Genomic DNA, 19448 nt, shown 5'->3' with positions numbered 1-19448 from the left:
TTTTTTATTACTCACTAATGAAAAGAGAAGAGCAAGCTTAATCTGCTGTTTCCTATAAAAGTCTGAATACCACTTTCAGTAGTCTGGAAAGAGGATAAAGTGATTTTTCTAATCAAAATACAATCAGAAATTGTCACTCCAATTTCAGGATGTTTGAACAAAGAAGGTACCAATGTTCTCTTGATAGATCTCAATTGCTTGGGAGCAATATGGAATCTGAAGGAGCAGATTAGTTAAACTCTTAGCTAATAAGAGAGTAAATTTAGGTAATACATTCTTGCTGAATAGCACTGACTTGAGTGGAAATATTTCAAAACCAATAACAGACATATCTTCCTTGACATTAAAAATAAAGCATCTGAAATGAGATTTCTAAACAAGAGAGATGTGTACTCAAATTTTGGGTTGAGAAGTGAACAGATTTTAGTTATCAGTTTTGAGTCATAACTTTAAGTACATATTTTAAGTAACCTTGAAATATTTTAACTTTCTACCGTAGTCCACTTAGCACAATGAGAACATGCATTTACATATGTTAATTTCGTGATGGTCAGATTAACACCATTCCAAAGGCTAGTTAAAATTTGGCCATTTGTACGTAGATTTTGGGGTGCAGATTTTTTAGATATTTTTACCAACAGGCTGTGAAATTGCAGTCTATTAAACTAAGAACCTCTTGGGCAGAAAAGGCTAACTATATCAGGAACAGTAGTCTATATGTTAACACATAAAGAAGTCAGTAGGAACAGTCTTAACCACAGCCAATCAAATTCTATTGTATCATGACCTTTTGGCTTTTTCTTTCCACTGAAAGCATTCATCAGATAAAAATTATTCAGATTATAAAAAGGAGTGGGCTCTCCCTGAATCAATTAAATTTAATGTATGCAAAGCATATAAATTAACTGCACAGAGGGGAAACAATGGGAAGAAAATCAAATGAAGATGAAGAGTTAAAATTAAAAGGGAAATATAATAATATAGTATCATACCAAATGGCCTGTTATATTAACTTCATAAATAACTGTTCTGAATAATACTGTGATCCTGGAGGGGATTTTGCTGTGAGAGTGTTGTGTTTTGGATTTTAGAGTATTTGGCATTCTTGGCTGTGTGTACAAACTTTATTGTACTTTGCACACAGCTGTGTCCACGGTTATTTCTATGTGCAATCCTAAATGGCCAAGTGTCAGTGGTGAAGTAACAGAGCTGCAGTTCCCATACTGGATGCAGGGGCCTGTTCACTGCAACACAATTGTTACCATCCTGCCAACTGGCCTAGATTCTACTGTGGCCAGATGGACAGGGCTCAGAAAGACAACAAATGAAGGATTTGATTAAAGCATTTCAAAGCCCTGAGGCTTTTGCCCTCTAAATACCCCCTCCTCCTGCTTCCATCACCAAGGCTAATTGGGTTGGCTTATTTTTTTCTTCTTCTGCGGATATCCCTTATATTGCCCTTTTGTGACACATTTTCTTTTCCCAGTTACTTTGTGACATAACCTGATTTTATGTCATTGAAAGAGCTGGGTACAGAGAGAGACTGATGGAGGGGGGTTTATCTGGTTTCTGTACACTGCTATGGATGGCTTTATTTCACATACTTAAAGAAAAATGTTTAAACAGCAAGAAAGAATTGCTACAACAATAAAAATTCAGTTTCTTATGTTTAAGAGAGGAATTCAGTTATTTGGCTTGGTAAGGCCCTAGCTAGAAAGTGTAGCTGTGGATTCTGGAGTCACATCCCTGGGTTTGCATCCCAACCCCATTACTCACTAGCTGTGTGAGCTCAGGCAAGTGATTCAGTCTTCCTGTGCCTCAGGAAGCTCAGGTTTCAGAGCTGCCCGTTAGGGTTCTGAGAATAAAATGAGTTAATCCAGGTAAAGCATTTAGGAAAGCATCTGGTTCAGTCAGTAGTCAACAAATGCTAAACATTTTTGTTAATCTAACAAAACCTCTTTATTTATAATCTATATACTATATAAAAAATTTAAGGCAGCTTCCCAAAGCAATACATATTAAACAACAATGGAAAAACTGAAGATAAAAAAAGAGCAAAACTCCATGAAAGGATAAGAGAAGTGCATGTACCAGGGACTGGGATGAGTTTAAGTGCATGCTGTGGGCACTAAACATAAGCCCTAAAACTCACTGGGTATATGCTTAACTCTGTCTGATAAAAGGAAGCACGTAGATTTTCCTGAAGAAACAAAATTTTTAAAGGATTGAATTTTAAGTGTCATTTATTATGTGTACATTTAATCAGGAAAAGGGAAATGTAAATCAAATTCTTCAGTTTTAAAAAGATCAGAAAATAACAAAACTATAGAGATGAAGAACAGATTAATAATCGCCAGGGATTAGGGATGGTGGTAAGGAGGGGTGAGGGTTTGACCCTACGGGGCAGCACCAGGGAGCTCCTTGGTGGTAATGGAATAGTTTGTATCTTGAGTGCAGTAGTAGTTACACGGATCTACACAGAGATGGTACAGAACTACACACACACACTGCTCTAATGCTGTTTCTTTGTTTTGATGTCATAGTTAAGCAAGATATAACCATTGAGAGAAAGTGGGTAAAGGCCATAAGGGACATCTCCATGCTACTTTTTCACCTTCCTATGAATGCATACATTTTAAAAATGAAAAGTTAAGAAAAAGATGAGAATATTCTCCCAGTGAATATTACTTACACGGCCATAAAATACTGGTGCACTGTTGGCTGGAATTTTTCTTTTTCTTGAAAGAGTTATTTTTCATAAGATAGTTTAAAATACTTGTACTTCTCCCCAATCTCTCCCCACCCCTCCAGTCTCAGAGAGATCTTGTCACATTCCTAATCATATCAATTAATATGAAAGTTTACTTCACATTTCCAATTTCCTTCTGGATCCAGGCTTGCTTTTTCCTGATTAGGACAGGCTGGCCATGCTCCCCTCCAATTCCCACTGACCTAAACTCAGCCATTTGCTCACTATTTCTATCTACATGGAAGCCATAGCTTTGACTCTGGACTCCCTTGATTTATATCAATATTTCTGGGTTGCAAGTTTTTGGACTTTCTGTAAAAGGATTTTATTTTTGTACAGAAATGTTCTCTCCTTATCTCTTTTTTTTTTTTTGTCAGCTGTTCTCTGATGCTGAATACACGAAATCTCAAAGACTCTCAAAGAGACAAGCATTCAATTTATCTGACTTACAGAAAAGTAGGTCACACAGCTATAAGAGTACATTTTTATTACATGATAAGATAGAAGCCACTCCAGATTTTTTAACAGCAGCCAGAGGTATGTGTGGGTTTACTTTCCCACCTATCAGATGATTTATAAACCTGGTCCCTGCCTTTGGTTTGCTGCAATTTTACATACGTGAACAAGGGCACGTACCTTTCATCTGCACGAAGTCGAGCTGGTGAATGGATTGCAGCAGAGGACTGTTGTCCAGACTCAAGTCAAAGTCCGTGGTCATCCTGGGAGTGAGCGTGCCTTTCCCCCACTGATCCTCGGTCAGGTGCACTCTCCTTATGAGCGCGTCGGAAATCTAAGCACATCAAAGACCACAGCCTAAGAAACAGACCACCACACTCCAAACAGCCTGCTCCTCAACACTTCTGGAGCATTACCTCCAAACCGCCTTGGGACTCATACCCAGCGTGACTCAGTGGAGTCAGTGTGGGAGGCGACTGCTAGGACTAGGTGACCCTGAACTTTTCATGCAGAACTGGACACTTTTGAGAGTCTGAAGGGGACACTCTAAATTATTAGTGGATGTTGATCTAATTATTTTGAGTGATCAACTAAAAGTCAATAACTTTAAAGAATGGTATGTTGCTCCTGAGTTAATTCTACTAGATCCAACAATCTTAACCTTCTAATTTCAGGTATGTGTATCCTAACAAGATTTGGAAATGGGATTTATAAAATAGAGGGGCTGCATATGATAATCTGCATAATGCAATTTCTTAACATTTTAAGCATATCATATTTATATTCATGGGATCATCACTTTATTCTTTAACAGAGAAATCTTTCTGTTTTTATATTCAGATTCCTGTGTCTCCAGCCAGTTTAGTGGAAAGTGAGACATAAGGGACCTACTGTTCCTTAACAAAAGATCTTTATCATTGGAATAAAAACCTAAGTAAAATTCAGCTTACATCATAGTATCTCGCCAAAGTGACTAACACTGAAACAATGAAGAAACAGCTAAGGAATGAAAAGACTTGGCTGTATTTGGGAAATCACTGACTTTCTGGCCAGTCAGAAACCCTGTGTAACTTTGTTTAGACATTTCCAGATGGCAAAATTTTTAACCTATATTAATTGAAAGGGACCCAATTCCTAGGCAGATTCTCTACTTTGGAAGAATTTAAAGGAATTACGTGTTCACGATTAAACAAAAGAATAACACCAAAAAGTAATTGCATGCTTCTCAGTCTTGTAGCACATGGTGGCAGGGACTTCCAGGACATCCACAGAACACGGCACTCGCCCACATGCACACTGTAGTACAAAGGTAGGTGTCGTCACAGAAGGACCCATGCCCAACCAGGGCCGCTGGGAATCTGGCTTAGGCATCCTAGACTTGGTCCCATGGGCCACTTAGAATCCGAAACAGAAACTAGTTGACACTCACCTGCAAAAAGCCGCTAGGATCATTTTCCTTAATCACCTCCAGGCAGTACTCCATGAGACCCGTGGTCTGGCGCAGTTTTACTGTGCAGTGAGAGATCTGATCTCGAACCACCTAGGATTGATTAGAGAACAGAACATTTCAAAATGGCAGAGGGTAGAAAAGAGGCAGTGCTGGAATTGTGGCAATGTCTGCCGTGGACACTAGCCCTAGAAGACAGATTGGATAATGGCTCTTACAAGAAACTGGTAACAACAGGACACACCTGAAAGAAAGGCAAATGTTGGAACCCTGTGAATCTGGTTACCTCGGCACACCAAGATACACCTTCCCCAAGTTCCTTTGCTCCCTGCTTTTCTGGGAAGCTGACTCTAAGGCCAGCTGCTCTAACATGGAGGTTGTGGTGAATCTGCAAAGGAGCTGTAGTCCCCCAACTTGCTGCTGCAGCTTCTGTTGTCTGAAAGAGTAAGCCTAGCTTCACTGGCTCTCTGCCAGCCCCTTTAAAAGAGCAGGAAGTTACTGTCTGAACCAGGTTCCTTTCCCTTCCTGCACTCTCCCACCTGCTCCAGAGGCATTTGTTCTGATTATCTTTCCTTGGGAAGGTAATAGGAGTGCTGGAGGGTTGAGGTGAAGTTTGCCAGGAGACAATGAAATAATGAAATAATGCAAGAGCCTGGGAAAGGGGATGGATGAAGAATAAAGTTTAGGGAATAATCTACTTAGAATCACTGTCCCATTTTGGAAAGCAGTTTTAAAAGCTGCTCTATTTGTCAAGCTGTGATTCTACTTTCACTTAGGCATTTCTCTGAACATGAAGCTTTTTCCTCTGGGGAGTTGTCTGCCCAGTGTCAAACGCATGGCATTCCTTGAAAAGTTTCTTTCTTTTGAGATGTTTGTCTTCTGTGTCCTTTGCTCAGTGACCCAAATACTGAAGTGGTTCTTGAAGCATAGAGTTGAACAAGCCTTTTCCAGCATCCTTAATCATTCACTTCCTTGTTATTTATACTACTTTGCAAAAGCCTCAAGATATCTGGTATTCTGGATTTTATGGATAATAATGAAAGGAGATTTTAATAATACCTACTTTAAAACATTTTTCTTGTTTTCATTTTTTATTATAAATTTATTTTCCATTAAAGATTATTACATCTACCCAATAAAAAATTGGAAAATGGATGAAAAAATCAGATAATCCTATTATTTTAACAAAAAATTTTGAGGCAGTTTGATATTTCCTTTCAGCTTTTTTGTAAGCTATGTTTATTTACAGTTGCAATAATAGTATATGACAATTTTAACCTCTCCCTCTCTACATTTTATCCTAAGCATTTTCAATGTTGCCACCCTCAATAAATGTTATTGGCTACAAAAAATCCCATTAACTAGTTGAGTCATAATTTATTTAACCATCCTGCTCCCCTATTATTGGGCATTTAAATTCTTCCTAATTTTTGACAACTCATTCATTATTGCGGTTTTTCCCTATTTTTTGACAAATGATTTGTTATTGCTTTTTCCTCTCAATAATAATTAAAATGAAAAATAAAATTTAGAGTTTAAAATATCTTTATCAGAATAGGCGAAAGAAGCCAACTTTGTTGTTAAGATTATTTGTTTCGTGATTTTGGGTGGGTAGGGGAATCAAATTTAAAATTTATAAATTCCCTCTGACATCCAGTATATTTTTGACAACTCACTATAACCATCTGTTCATCTGGGCTCAAAGAATGTGAATTATTTTATTTTTAATTCAGAAAGCAAACAGGAAGTTTAGACTTTGCCTTCTTGGGACAAAACCACAAATAAAACATTTAAAAAATGCAAGACAGATGACCATCAGCTAACCTGCTACTCTTCTATGCTGTACGAGGCTGGCTAAATTGTTCCCAGAGGATGCTTTTATAATATATCTAGTAGCCAATGTACCAAGCTGCTGTGTAGCAGGAGCCCAGCAGTCACTGTTCATTATTCAAAGGGCATCTGTCCTAGGACTATGTTTAACTGACTGGTCCTGAAAGTCTGAATAACAGGCACATACCGGATCTGAGCATTGTCACTTAAAGTGAGTCTTCTTTGAGGACAAAATAGATGGATTTGCTGTGTTTACTCTCCGGTGGATTCAGCTCAACAATGATATTGTGACTTAAATGTGCTGAAATTCATTACTGACTCCTCATAAAATTCTATGTCTGTGGCTATAAATTTCCATCTCAAGCAAGGTTCATTTCTCGTGTTGGTGGTGATGAAAGAGCTATCTGAGTGTTGGGGCTCTCTGCCCATCCTAGGAAGTCTAATTGTTGCACTGCCAAAGAGTTGCGAGTTTCAGCAGGGGTTTGTCTGAATTCTATGGCTCAAGTTTCTTGGAAGGACTCAATATCCCTGAGTTCCTGGCTCTCATCTCTCACTGTTGCTACAAATGGTTTTGGTCCATCTTTTTACATTTTAGTCAGCCAGTCCACAATGATCACACATCAAGCTATGAAAAAATCACTGTTAAAAAAATTAAGCAACACGGTTCCCAGAAGCAGCATTTTGGGTGCGTTTTAATTGACTTTCAGCTTTTGAGTTAATTTAGCGAGACGTCCCACCTTGTGAAAATCAGCCAGATAATTAGATTTCTTCAGAGCATAAATACTTTTTCTCTAGTTGAGTGTCTTTATTTGCTTTCTTATTTACTAACTTCTTCACCCCGTGTTTTTTCTACCACTTATTTCTACATTTGATTTTTTTAAAATGGAAAACAATTCTTAGGAATTGTCACTTTTCCTTCTTGAGTTACCCATTTCTGTGCCCTTAGCTTTAGTACACTGGAAATACCACTGACACCATGTTTACCGTTTGTATGACTCAAAAGTTCGTTTTCTTAGGAAATGTGCAAGTTGCAGGAATGATACAAGTAGGGACTAGGAAACCAATCTTCATGCTTTCATCTGCAAAAAAAAAAGCCTAAATCTGCTCTCATAGAACAATGAATTAATCTGTAGTCCATAGTTTCAGAGAAGCCTTCCATAATTTTTATCACCAGAGTCACCGTCTGTTCTGGGTGGCAAGTGCCTATCAATCATTTGAACAGTTTTGTTTTGTTAAGTGGCAAATTTGTAAAGGTCACTTCTTGGGTCAGGATATGACACTGACCCCTCTTAGGAACAGAGTAGTCTGAGACTGGAATGTTGTTTCTCTGACTTTTCAGACTTTTTCAGAAGCATAGCATGACCCATGATAGCTTATATAATACAAATATAAAATTTTGTTCTGCCTATCCACAACCACATTTTCCTAGCTCATCCTTAACATTAATCTCCTTCCTCTAGTCAGCTTAAATGATACATTCATAGCAAGAACTAATGGTGAGTTAAGAAGACTTTCACTATGTTATCCAATTTTGACCTTCACACCCTTTCCCCACCTCCATTTACCTCTCCATCTTACATATGGAGCTTCTTAATTTTTTCTTTATTACTTTTTTTAATAAATACTTTATGCTCTGATACTCTCTCTCATCATAGACTCTGGAGACATATCAGAAATTGGTCTAAGTAAATATTAAAATTCTTTCTCCTATTTCAAGAAAACAATTTCCCTAAGTATAAGGTGATCTCCACCCCCCCCCCCCAAAATGCAAACTTGAAAAATTTGTTCCCCAAGGGTCCTTCTGGAGAGTGGTGAAAGTTTCTTTATGTTCTTTCATGTCCTGAACCAAGATGCCCAACTGACACTTTGAATTTACTCATCTGTGGGTCATAGTTGGAGGGCTTTGGCTGTTTAGATTCATCAGGTAAAATAAATAATTCTGTTTTTTTCCCTAGGATAGAATGTTATTTAGTATATTATCATTATAGTCACTGAAACTTAGAGGCATTTAAATTAACGAACAGTATTTTAATTTTCTCACATGCTACCATTCCCCCACATGGTTTCAGGCAACTATCTTTTTTTGATACCACACTCTCCAGTAGTACTACTAATTTACTCATACTGCCTTCTAATAATTTCAATGACAAGTGTGAGGCTTTGCGCTTTTAATCAAGAAAAGTGTGGCGGCTTGCTCGGTCGGTAGAGGTGGGGTCTGGCTGCGGACGAGGGGTCGGTCCAGCTCAGGACGAGGGGTCGGTCCGGCAGCAGACGAGGGGTCGGTCTCACAGGGGTTGCGCGGTTCGGCTGACGGGGTCGCCCGGCGAAGCTGGCGACGAGGGGGTCGCCCGGAGAAGCAGGCCACGAACTGGGGACAAGGGAGGCCAGGCCCTTGTCGGGGGCTCTCAGGACTGGAGGGCGCATGGCAGAAGAACTACCGTGGAGACAAGGTAAACATGCAAGTCCACTTTATTGAGGGAGAGGCAACAGTTTTATAAGGGCTGGGGAAGGCTGATTGGTCAAAGCCACGCCCTGTTCTGATTGGTTGCTGGAGAAAGGTCAGTGGGAGGTACTGGAAGGGGGAGGGGTGGTGGTTAGGGATTGGCTGTCGCTGTTGCTGGGGGAAGTGGCAGGGTTTAGGGATTGGTGGCTGCTGTTGCTGGGGTAGAGGGCAGACTTGAGTTTCCCGCCCACGCCTGGCTGTTGCTGCTGTCGGGGGGAGGGAAAAGGCGAACTGGAATTTTCCACCCTGCGCCTGCGCAGGGAGAAAGAAGAAGAAGGGTGCTGCCCCACAAGGCATCGTGTGGCACGATCCGGGAGGAGGGGCAGCTGCGGAAACATGGCTGCCGAGAAGGGGAGACCCAAGGGCACTCTGCGCCCATGCCGAGCTTCCTTCAGGGGTGGCGGTGGGCCCGACCAACCACCCTATTATGGGGGCAGTGGAATTAGGCCTACCGCGGCCGCTCCCCTGCAAGGCCAGCAAACCACACTTCAGCCCGAGGGGTGACCGCAAAATCATCTAGGCCTGTTAACAAAACACTCTCCTGTTCTGAGGCCCACTTGAGATTTTAACAGTAAAGCTGTGAACTTTCTATTCCAGCAGTGTGAGTGCTACCAGCAGCCTTATCAATAACCATCGAGTGGAATGTGCAAAGCATGCTCTTGGAGTGCAGAATACTATGGGCTTGTATTTAGAAGGTAACCAAGGAAGCCACTTGGAAAGGCAGACTTTGCGGTGTTCTGCCCAAACAAGAAAACAGTTGCAGGGGTCACAATAAATGTGATGCATGTGATATGGTGTTTGTAGGGTGTAAGGAAACTAGGGTACAATTGATTACTCCATCATCTTCAAAGTCTGTGCTAAGTACCTTCTGGAGGCAAGGAGTGACACCCATGTCTGGGTGTAGGCAAAGGATGTAAATAAGATCCCTTACTGTTCTTCATTGGCATTGCTGAAGGAGGGGGGTGTTTCAAGGGTGCATCCTCTCACCTAGGTGAGCCCCTACTGTGTGACGTGGTTTCCTGGCAATTCTGCAGGGGCGCCTCTATCCCATATGGCCACTCTGTGACTTTTGCTCCTTACACAGTAGGACAAAGAGGACCACGGAGCTTGCCAAAGGAATTCCCCATTAATGGTACAACTTGCAATCAATAATACCTGTGGTTAAATTTTAAGAATTGTCCCCTACAGACTTCAGCTGAGGGCAGTTGAAGGTTTCAAGTTGTTCCAGTGTGCCTAATTTCTCCAAATGTATGCATATAATAGCTTAACTGGACTCTTGTCATTAGTTTTACTGAGGTTGGATGGGTTGTGGCTTAAATTTGTCACTTTTTCTTTCTGCTAATGGCTGTAACCAGTCAAATAATGTCTAATTATTTTTAAATTCTTTGGGAGTTTGAGGATGTTTTCTTCCTTTCTTTTTCCCTTCCTCCTTCCCCCCTTTCTTCCTCTCTTTCTCTCAATTCCTCTATATTTCTCTATTTCTTTCTCACTCTTCTTCTCACTTACTCTCCCTCTTTCTTTCTGCTGATCTGAATGAAAGGATTATTTGCTTATTATGAAGCTATGGCAAAAAAGCTGAAGTAAGCAGTAAAAATTTATTGTCAGATATATTTGACAACAATATTCATAATGTAAATCTGTGCTGCTAATGATATAGCCATATAATTAATTTTTTACAAGAATAATGGGACCATAACATTCCCATAGACAGTAAATAATTAAACAATAACAAAGATAATAACAATAATGATTCTAACAAACTCCAAGGATACATTAGTGCTCAAAATCAAGCATTCTATAGATAACTACAATTTGCACATGGAGGTACTCTGTAAACATTAAAGTCCCTAACAAAGTGTAGCAGTTGGTATGGTTTATGAATTCCAAAAATAGATACTGGATTACGTTTGTAAACTGGTCTGTATGTGGGCATGATTAAATTATGATTAGGGCTTTGACTGGGCCATGTCAGTAGGACGTTGAGTCCCACCTCCTCGGTGGGTGGGGACTCACAGATAAAACTACACAGCAGAGCAGAGGAGTTAGTTGGAGTTTTGATGCTGGGATTTTGAACTGTAGCCCAGGAATTGAACACACAAGAGAAGAACACAGAGGAATAGAGTAGGCTCCTTACATACGGCAGAAGCCCTGGGGAGAGAGACAGAGCCATCCACCTGATAGTCGACAGCTGGCCTTGAGAGAGCACAGCAGCTGAGCCAGGAGAGAAATGGAGCCCTGGGAAGAGAGGAACCCAAGAAGCCTGAACTCTTGGCAGACGTCGGCAGCCATCTTGCTCCAACACATGGCAACAGACTTTGGTGAGGGAAGTAACTTATGCTTTATTACCTGGTAACTGTAAGCACCCCAAATAAATACCCTTTATAAAAACCAACAGATTTCTGGTATTTTGCATCAGTACCCCTTTGGCCGACTAATACACAAAGTAAGGTTTAACATTATCCCACAGTCTTCTCTCTGAGTAATTTTGTTTTCATGTTAAATTTACCAACCACACATGGAATTAAAGATTAATTTTTCTCAGACTCTTTTAAAATAACTATTTACTTTTAGAGGATCTTAGAACTGACAGGTTACCAAGAAGCCACCTATCACTTTGTACTATTTGACGTATTAATATATTCTAAAATATTAGAGAGTAAACACATTTAAGCTGATCTGAGAATTATTTCAAATTTTGAATTTTACATAAAGCAAAATAATTCTTAGATATTTCTTTGGAATAACCAAAATAAAAGTGATATTTGTAAAGTTTCCGAAGAAAGCATAGATCTCATTAATGACACATTCTAATTTAAGTGTAGTCACAAATCCCCTGTGAAGATCACAGTCAGTGATGAAATTTTAGGGGCTTACTTAGCTAAGGAAAACCTGGAAAGGATGTGAACAAAACATGCAGGTAGGACAAGAAACTTGGGGATCTAGTTTATTCTGCTGCAGGGCACTGCCCAAGTAATTACAAAATATGAGTTAGTAATATTTCTTGAAAGCTCAAAAATATTGTTTTCTCCAGTAGCTTCTGGTATCTGCTTTAGTTCACCATACCCTGAAAATACATGTTTGGCTCCTGGCATTTTTTCAAACCACGGAATAGTATTAACAGTAATTTACATTTTAAAGACTGTTCCTAAAATATGATCGCATCTGCATATGTCTCAAGGCCTCCTCTTCCCCACACTTTTTTAAAGCTTTTAAAAATAGCTCCCTAAACTTTGTGATCCTACAGGGATGATAAACTCAGACCACCAAAGAATTTCCCAGATTCAGAAACAATCAAACCTATTCTTGTAGTTTCCCAGCTGCTAAAACAAATACTTTCAATGGGTTGGCTTAAAAAAGGGGAATTCAGGGAAGTGAATTTGGCTCAAGTGATAGAGTGTCCGCCCACCACATGGGAGGTCCAGAGTTCCATCCCCAGGACCTCCTGACCCATGTGGTGAGCTGGCCCATGCGCAGTGCTGATGTGCACAAGAAGTGCTGTGCCACGCAGGGGTGTCCCCTGCGTAGAGGAGCCCCACGTGCAAGGAGTGCACCCTGCAAGGAGAGCCACCCCACGTAAATAGTGCAGCTTGCCCAGGAGTGGCGCTGCACACATGGAGAGCTAACGCAGCAAGATAATGCAACAAAGAGAGACACAGATTCCCGGTGCCACTGACAAGAATACAAGCAGACACAGGAGAACACATAGTGAATGGACAGAGACAGCAGACAACTGGTGGGGGAAGGGGGAAGGGGAGAGAAAGAAATAAAAAATAAATAAAAAAAGGGGGGGGGGGAGGGGCGGAATTCACTGGCTCACAGCTTTGAGGCTAGGAGAAGTCCAAATCTAGGCATCAGCAAGATGATGTTTTCTCCCTGAATACAGTGGCATTCTGGGGATGGCTGCCAGAGATCCTTGGTCCTTGGCTTTTTACATGGCAACGCACATGGCAGCATCTTCTCCTTTCTCTTTTGAGTCCTGTTGACTTCCAGCTTCTGTCTGCTCCCAATGGCTTTCTCTGTGTCTAATTTCTTTGCTTGTAAAGACTTCAGCCATATTGGATTAAGGCCCATTCTCATTCATTTTGGGAAGACCTTAACTATTAACATCTTCAAGGTCCTATTTAGAAATGGGTTCACATGCATACAACCAGGGATTGGGAACTGAACATGCCTTTTGTGAGGCACATGATTCAATCCCTTTGTTAACTGTAAATGTGATCAGCCATAGATCCAATCAGCTATGATTTAAATCCTCAAAAAATCCTCACAATAACCATCAAGCTAGTGCTTGCTTGACCAAACAACTGGATGCCATAACCTAGCCAGGTTAGCACATGAAATTAACCATCACAGTCCACACTTTGTCATGTGGCACCCATTTAAATCCCCTTAAACCGTATTTAAACCTTAGGAAACATTAACAATCATACTTTCACCTAGCAAAATTCAACTGTCCTGCATACAATAGGAAATTCACTAACCCTTTCTCTAGAATACGGTGCAAATCCTTGGGTAATATCCACTCTTAAACTTGATATTCTGTAACTTAAATAATATGACATAAAGTTAATACAATTTATGTTATGTGATAAGGGAATGAGATAGGGAAGAAAACAAAGATATTTGCTTTATGTACATATACAAACATTTATAACAAAATAGGGAAGAAATACTCATAACCATTATAATCTTCATTTCTGCAACTGGTCATGTTGACATAACTTGTATTTATAACTACTTTCTTCTACTACCCATTCCATATTCTCTTTACCCTTAGCAAGCGTCTTACCAGTTCTCGGTTCTTTGTCCTGTGGGGTGACCCAAACCTTTATTCCTGAAGGTTCTGGCCATTAGTAGTCCTACCTGGATTAGGTTGTTGCAGGTTTCCATTCACTGTAATCACAGGGCATGGTACATTCCTCTTTTTGGAACTAAGACCTGCTGACCTTAAGGTTGTGGAGCCAGGAAACAAATATTATTTCTAGTAGATTACTAGGGGTAATAGTGAGTAGTACCATTCCCATTTCCACCCCTTTATTTCTGGACCTGTGAATCCTGGCTATGGGAGAAATAGCATCAAAGAGTAGTAGATGCTGATTTAGACAATATACAGCCTCCTAGAGAATATTGCCCCAGCCCTACAAGGTGTTGCCACCAAGCTGGCACCATAATTAAGTCTTAAAAGGCCATTCAAAAAAAAAAAAAAAAAAGGCCGTTCCACAGTTCTAGCAATACAGCTGTTTCAAAGTGAGACAATCACACCTACCTACCTATTGGCTAATTCTACACAGTGAACTATAGTATTATGGAAAACAAGCCTCTGCACTAAATGAAACCATATTTCCAATCATTCTTTCCCAATGATAATAATAATAGCTAATATTTATTGACTACTGTGCCAAATGCTTTACAATAGTCTATGAGGTGCATGCTACTACTATTATTTTATGCACAGGTGAAGAAATTGAGCCACAGTGGGGTTGAGAGACTTGCCCATGGTTATAAACTCAGTAAGTAAAAAAGCATGTCCTCACACCCTGGCTCTTTGACACAGAATCTGGGCTCTTAAACGTTCTGCTCCAGCTGCCTCAGAACCAGATCTATGAAATCTGCTCAAGCAATCAGCACTTTCAGAGAGAGATTATACAGAATGTGCAAATACACACTAGCTTTCCAGCATCCATAGGCTTTTGGGTTGCTTAAGAATAGAAAGTTGGCAGAAAAAACACACACAGAACACCCCGTTTGGTCAGTGAAAAGCGGGCCCCAGAGAACTCAGCCAAGGGAGGCGGAAGGCCATCAGATCGTCCCCAAAAGCCTGTGAGCGATGGGTTAGCCACCGAAGACATAAAGAAGTACTGCGCTTGGCAGGACGTCTATAAAAGGCCAGGCTTTTCTCACAAATCTGAGTAGCAAGAAAAGTGACAAGAAAGGGAAAATGGCAGGGTGAGAAAAGAGGAGGGAGGGAGATGTGGAGGCTGGCGTCAGTAGCCAAGGCAGCCACAGAGGCAGGGGGGCCTGTTTTTAGAAGCAGTGACAGGTACAGTCAGCTGAAAACAGCAGAGAAGCAAACTGCTGGAGAAAGAACACAGAACAGCTTTGCTGTCGTGGGGGTCACCCAGCCCCCTGGCTCCTGTTTCAGGAGCCCTTTCAGGCCTGCGGCAGGGAACCCCACTCTGCGTAGGGTGGAATGAGGGCAGGCAGCTGTCCCTGCTCAGCAGCCTCCAAGGCCAGCCAGGGCAGGTCACCAGGACAGATGGACTGTTGGGGGAAGGACAGAGGATGCAGTCACCGAACGCACAGTCCCAAGGGCGCATTAAAGCCATTGCCATGCCACCTACATCTGCATCCACAGCACAGCCCCATCTGATTTTCTCATAGTCCTGTCCCACAAAGGCAGCTCCAAGGGCAGGGATATGGTGCTGTCTCCTGTCCCTCTCCCATTCTTTGATATTGATAAATAATACTTTCTTAATCTTTGATTCTACTTTCCATCCAGATTGCTGCCTATACTTCTCTCCCATGTAGAAAATCTGGAGTTGCCACTCTTGTCACCCTATGACTGTTTCATAAACTGTTCACCTTGTTCTGTTTAAAGATGTCAGCAAAATGTTTGCAATGTTTTAAAAAAGATTTCCATCAAGAAAAAATTACAGTTGTATGGCTAGGTGCATAAAGGGTTGACCTACTGCTTAGCAGGGAAAACTCTGGCTCTTTAGCTCATTCCCAAAGACCGCTGAGGTTTTATTTTGCAAAGCTCTACGTAATGCAAATGATTTTTGGTAGGCTGCTATACTAATAAAAGTTCTGAGTTTCTGAAAGGTGCTAAAATAAGGGTTGTGGTGAAAATCTTTTAGTATTATTAAAGCAGGGGAGAGAAAAAGAAAACATTCACCAGTCCTCATGACTAACTAGAGGCAACAAGACCATGATGCAGACTGTGCTAATCACGGGCTTCTTCCCTGACAGCTCTGCTCATTCCTGCAGCCGAGAATGTCAGTGGCCCATTATCACACACCTCCTGCAGCTCAGGCTACCCCAAGGGCAGCTCTTCTGCGAGGTGCTTTGTGACCCTTTCAGCTGGAAGTAATTTTGCCCTCCCCAGAACTTCTGTAGCATTGACCACCTCTCACCTAAAGTTCATTCTCTGCCTGTGTTGCAGTCATTTGCAGGCATGATTTATTTCTCCCACTGAACTGTAAGCTCCAAAGGGGCAGGACTCATCCTGTGTCCCTTTTGCAGCCCTCCCTCTCTTGGTCCCCACCCTGCAATCAGCTCCTAGCTGGAAAGGATGAAGTGGGGACATGCTTTCTCCCTGAATTGTACTTTTACCAGCCAGAGGCAATAAAGCATGGGTTCAGATTCCAGTCTCTGAGGCCGGGTTACCAGGGTTCACATGCAGGCTCCTTGGACCAATTCTTAACATCACAGTGCAGTGGTTTCCTGTCTCTAAAATGGGAGTAACAGTAGAAATGACCCCACAGAGTTGTGAAAAATAAAGAGTTGGTCTCTGAAACACACTTTGCAGAGTCTACCCCAAAGGAAGTGTCCCCATATGTCAGCTATTGTTATTATTAAAGCCAGGGCTCACCAGCAAAGATGCACACCCTGTGTTGCTGGTCGAGCAACTGCCTAGTCATGGCTCATGGCATTTCTGGAATGTAATTCAGATAAAAAAGGTGACTTTTTCATTCAGCTCTAACCTATCTTGGATGAAAACACTTATGGAGTAGAACCATTTTCCAGATTGTTTCAGGTAAATCTATAAGATTGGTATCCAGGTGGTGAAACTTTCAGGCACTTTTGGGTAAAAAAACAGTTTAATATTGCCCCACTTCCCCCTCCATGCTTTAGGAATTATTCCTATATTGCCATGGAACATATAGTCCAGTGGCCCTTCAGGGAATTCAACACCAAATAACTTGATCATAGACATTAGGCGACAGGGGCCTGGAAAATGACATTAGAGAAAGCCATCGAAGAGAAACTCCCCACCATTCAGTGCTTGGTGAATTACACATGACACAGGCCATAGAGGTACCTCCCTGGGACAGCCTCATGCCTTTTTCAGCTAGAAGGCTCCAAGGAGGAGGCCGGGACAGGGTGGTGACCCTTGGAGGTGTGAGTTCAGATGATCCTGAGAGGTCCTTCCTGAAAGACCACTACCAGGAAACATTAAGAGCCACTCTGGGGAAGAGGACATGGCTCAACTGATAGAGCATCTGCCTACCATATGGGATGTCCAGGGTTCAAACCCAGGGCCTCCCGGTCTGTGTGGTGAGCTGGTCCCTACACAGTGCTGATGTGTGCAAGGAATGCCATGCCATGTAGGGGTGTTCCCCTGTGTAGGGGAGCCTCACGGGCAAGAAGTACACCCCACATTGAGCTGCCCCACATGAAAAATGCACAGCCCACCCAGGAGTGGCTCTGCACACACGGAGAGCTGATGCAGCAAGATGACACAACAAAAAGAGACACAGATTCCCGGTGCCGTCAAGAATGCAAGGGACACAGAAGAACACACAGCTAATAGACACAGACAATAGATAATGGGGGGTGGGGGGTGGAAGGGGAGAGAAATAAATAATAAAATAAATCTTTGAAAAAAAAAAAAGAGCCACTCTGGAAGCACATTGAGGGTTGGCTTACTGACCAATCAATAGGGGAGGGCACTGGGCACTTTCTTTTCAAACTCACGGTTTAATTCCAACGTTAAGAAGTGTGCTTTTCTTTACCCTCTCAGAGACTGCCAGAAATGCCCACTCAAGAAATCTCCTGTCTCCTTGATAAAATCATCAAGAGCACTCAAGAGACTGACACTGATACAATGCCAGCTGGAGGTCAGGCTGGCCAACCTTGTCATGGGATGCAGACCTCGTCAACTGAATCGATGACTTTGACTCCATGGTCACAGTTCAGCCTTCTGCCTGCCTTGATTCAGAGTGACAGCTGGGCAACTCCCACAGGCAGGGGAGGAAGGTTTATATCCCAACCACATTGTTGTGCTGAATTTGGGGAAAGAAGAAGCAAGTGTGAGCATCTAAATGTGGTTTGAGAATCTGCAGGTGGGTAGTGGAGGAGGGAGCCTTCAGAGGAGGATGTTAGATGTGGGGTTTTGTTAACATTTGGAATTAACTGTTAGGTTTCTGGGAAATGTGTTTCTTTATTATGCTCGGAAGGTATTTCTTTATGATGCTGTCTGGCTCCCTGTCTTCACGGGGCTGTCCCTGCGGACTCAGGTTCTTGGGGTAGGGCGGATGGGAAACAGTGCTGACTCTGCTGCTTAGGACTGCCAGTCTTGCTGCAGGTCTTGTCTTGGCCTGGCCTCATACCCCAGTTTGTAACTGGTTTCTTGTCTCATTTCTAGTAACCGTGAACTGTGGTGCTGGCCCTGTTTGAAGCTTCTCTGCTACCACACTTTAGCCTCAAATCTTGGAGGCTGTGTTCTGTCTTTTTTCTTTACTTTTGAAACATCTCCTTGGTTCTCTAACTGGAACTCCATTATTTTAGACATGGGCCTTATCTGGTTCTTCAAGGATTGTAGCCTGCTCCAAACCTGCTTAGGGATATCTGCTCCCTAGTGGATATTCACCAGCCACCAAATCCCCAGAGATTGTGTCTACTCACTGTTGCCCACTATTGAAGCTCCCTGGTGCCCTCAACAGAGCCTGTGGACATACCTTACTTCTCCCTCCATCCAATCCCAGGCTACCACTGCACACTATTCACTGCCCACTGGTAGCCTCCCTGAGGTTTACTGACCACATGCTGGACTCCCTTCTGCTTTGCTCTTCCCATCTGTCCAACCCAGCTGTCACATCTCGTTACCCTGCTCCAATGGGGCAATGGATGGAGTATCAGATGTCTCCAGGAGGACCAGTCCTTTGGCCATAGGGTCCTAGGTTTGTAACCAATCGATTCCCACTGTTTAATGACAAAAGTCTTTGCCTCTCCCCAACTGCAAAATTAATTTCTGAAGTTAAGGTAAATCTTGTTTGTTTTCTGCAAAGTGCAGATTACATTTCCCAATTCAAAAACAAAATTTTGCCTTTGTGGCCTTCCCTGACCACATCCAAAATTTTTACCTCTACCCCCAATACTCTCCCATTCCCTATTCCTTCTTGTCTTTTTTCTTAGCACTTTTTTACTAGTATTCTTCATATTTTACTTACTTATCTTGCTTACTGTTTAACCCTCCTGCTAGACTATAAGCCCCATGAGGGCAGGGATTTTGCTATATTTTATTATCCCCACACCCAGAATAGTCCCTGGCCTGGGGGAGTCACTCAACAAATATTGGTCAGGTAAATGACGGAGTGAGTGGTGAAGGAAGGAATATGTCTGCTCTTTTCTGGCCAGTTCACTGGTCACCAAAGGCTGTGGGCATCCTACCCTCCTGGTCCGGCAGAGGTTAACTGGCCCAGCCTGTCTGTCACAGCCCAGGAACTTGGCTCCTTGACCAT

At 42.0% G+C, this 19448-nt stretch overlaps 1 protein-coding gene across 20 annotated transcripts in view; it reads right to left on the bottom strand.

Moving 5' to 3' along the window:
- Positions 1-19448, bottom strand: part of TRIM9 (tripartite motif containing 9) — a 124218-nt gene that overhangs the window by 31309 nt on the left and 73461 nt on the right. For all 20 annotated transcript variants that reach the window (XM_004454094.5, XM_004454099.2, XM_004454093.4 and 17 more), the window contains exons 4-5: positions 4635-4745; positions 3386-3539 (exon numbers count right to left, since the gene is read on the bottom strand). In XM_004454094.5, the coding sequence (XP_004454151.2) occupies positions 3386-3539; positions 4635-4745 (265 nt within the window). The remainder of the gene's footprint in view (positions 1-3385; positions 3540-4634; positions 4746-19448) is intronic.

This window comes from Dasypus novemcinctus, chromosome 3, assembly GCF_030445035.2.
Source record: "Dasypus novemcinctus isolate mDasNov1 chromosome 3, mDasNov1.1.hap2, whole genome shotgun sequence".
Lineage (NCBI taxonomy): Eukaryota > Metazoa > Chordata > Mammalia > Cingulata > Dasypodidae > Dasypus > Dasypus novemcinctus.
Note: the sequence above shows the minus strand (reverse complement) of the source record. Positions and strands in the feature narration are given on the sequence as shown.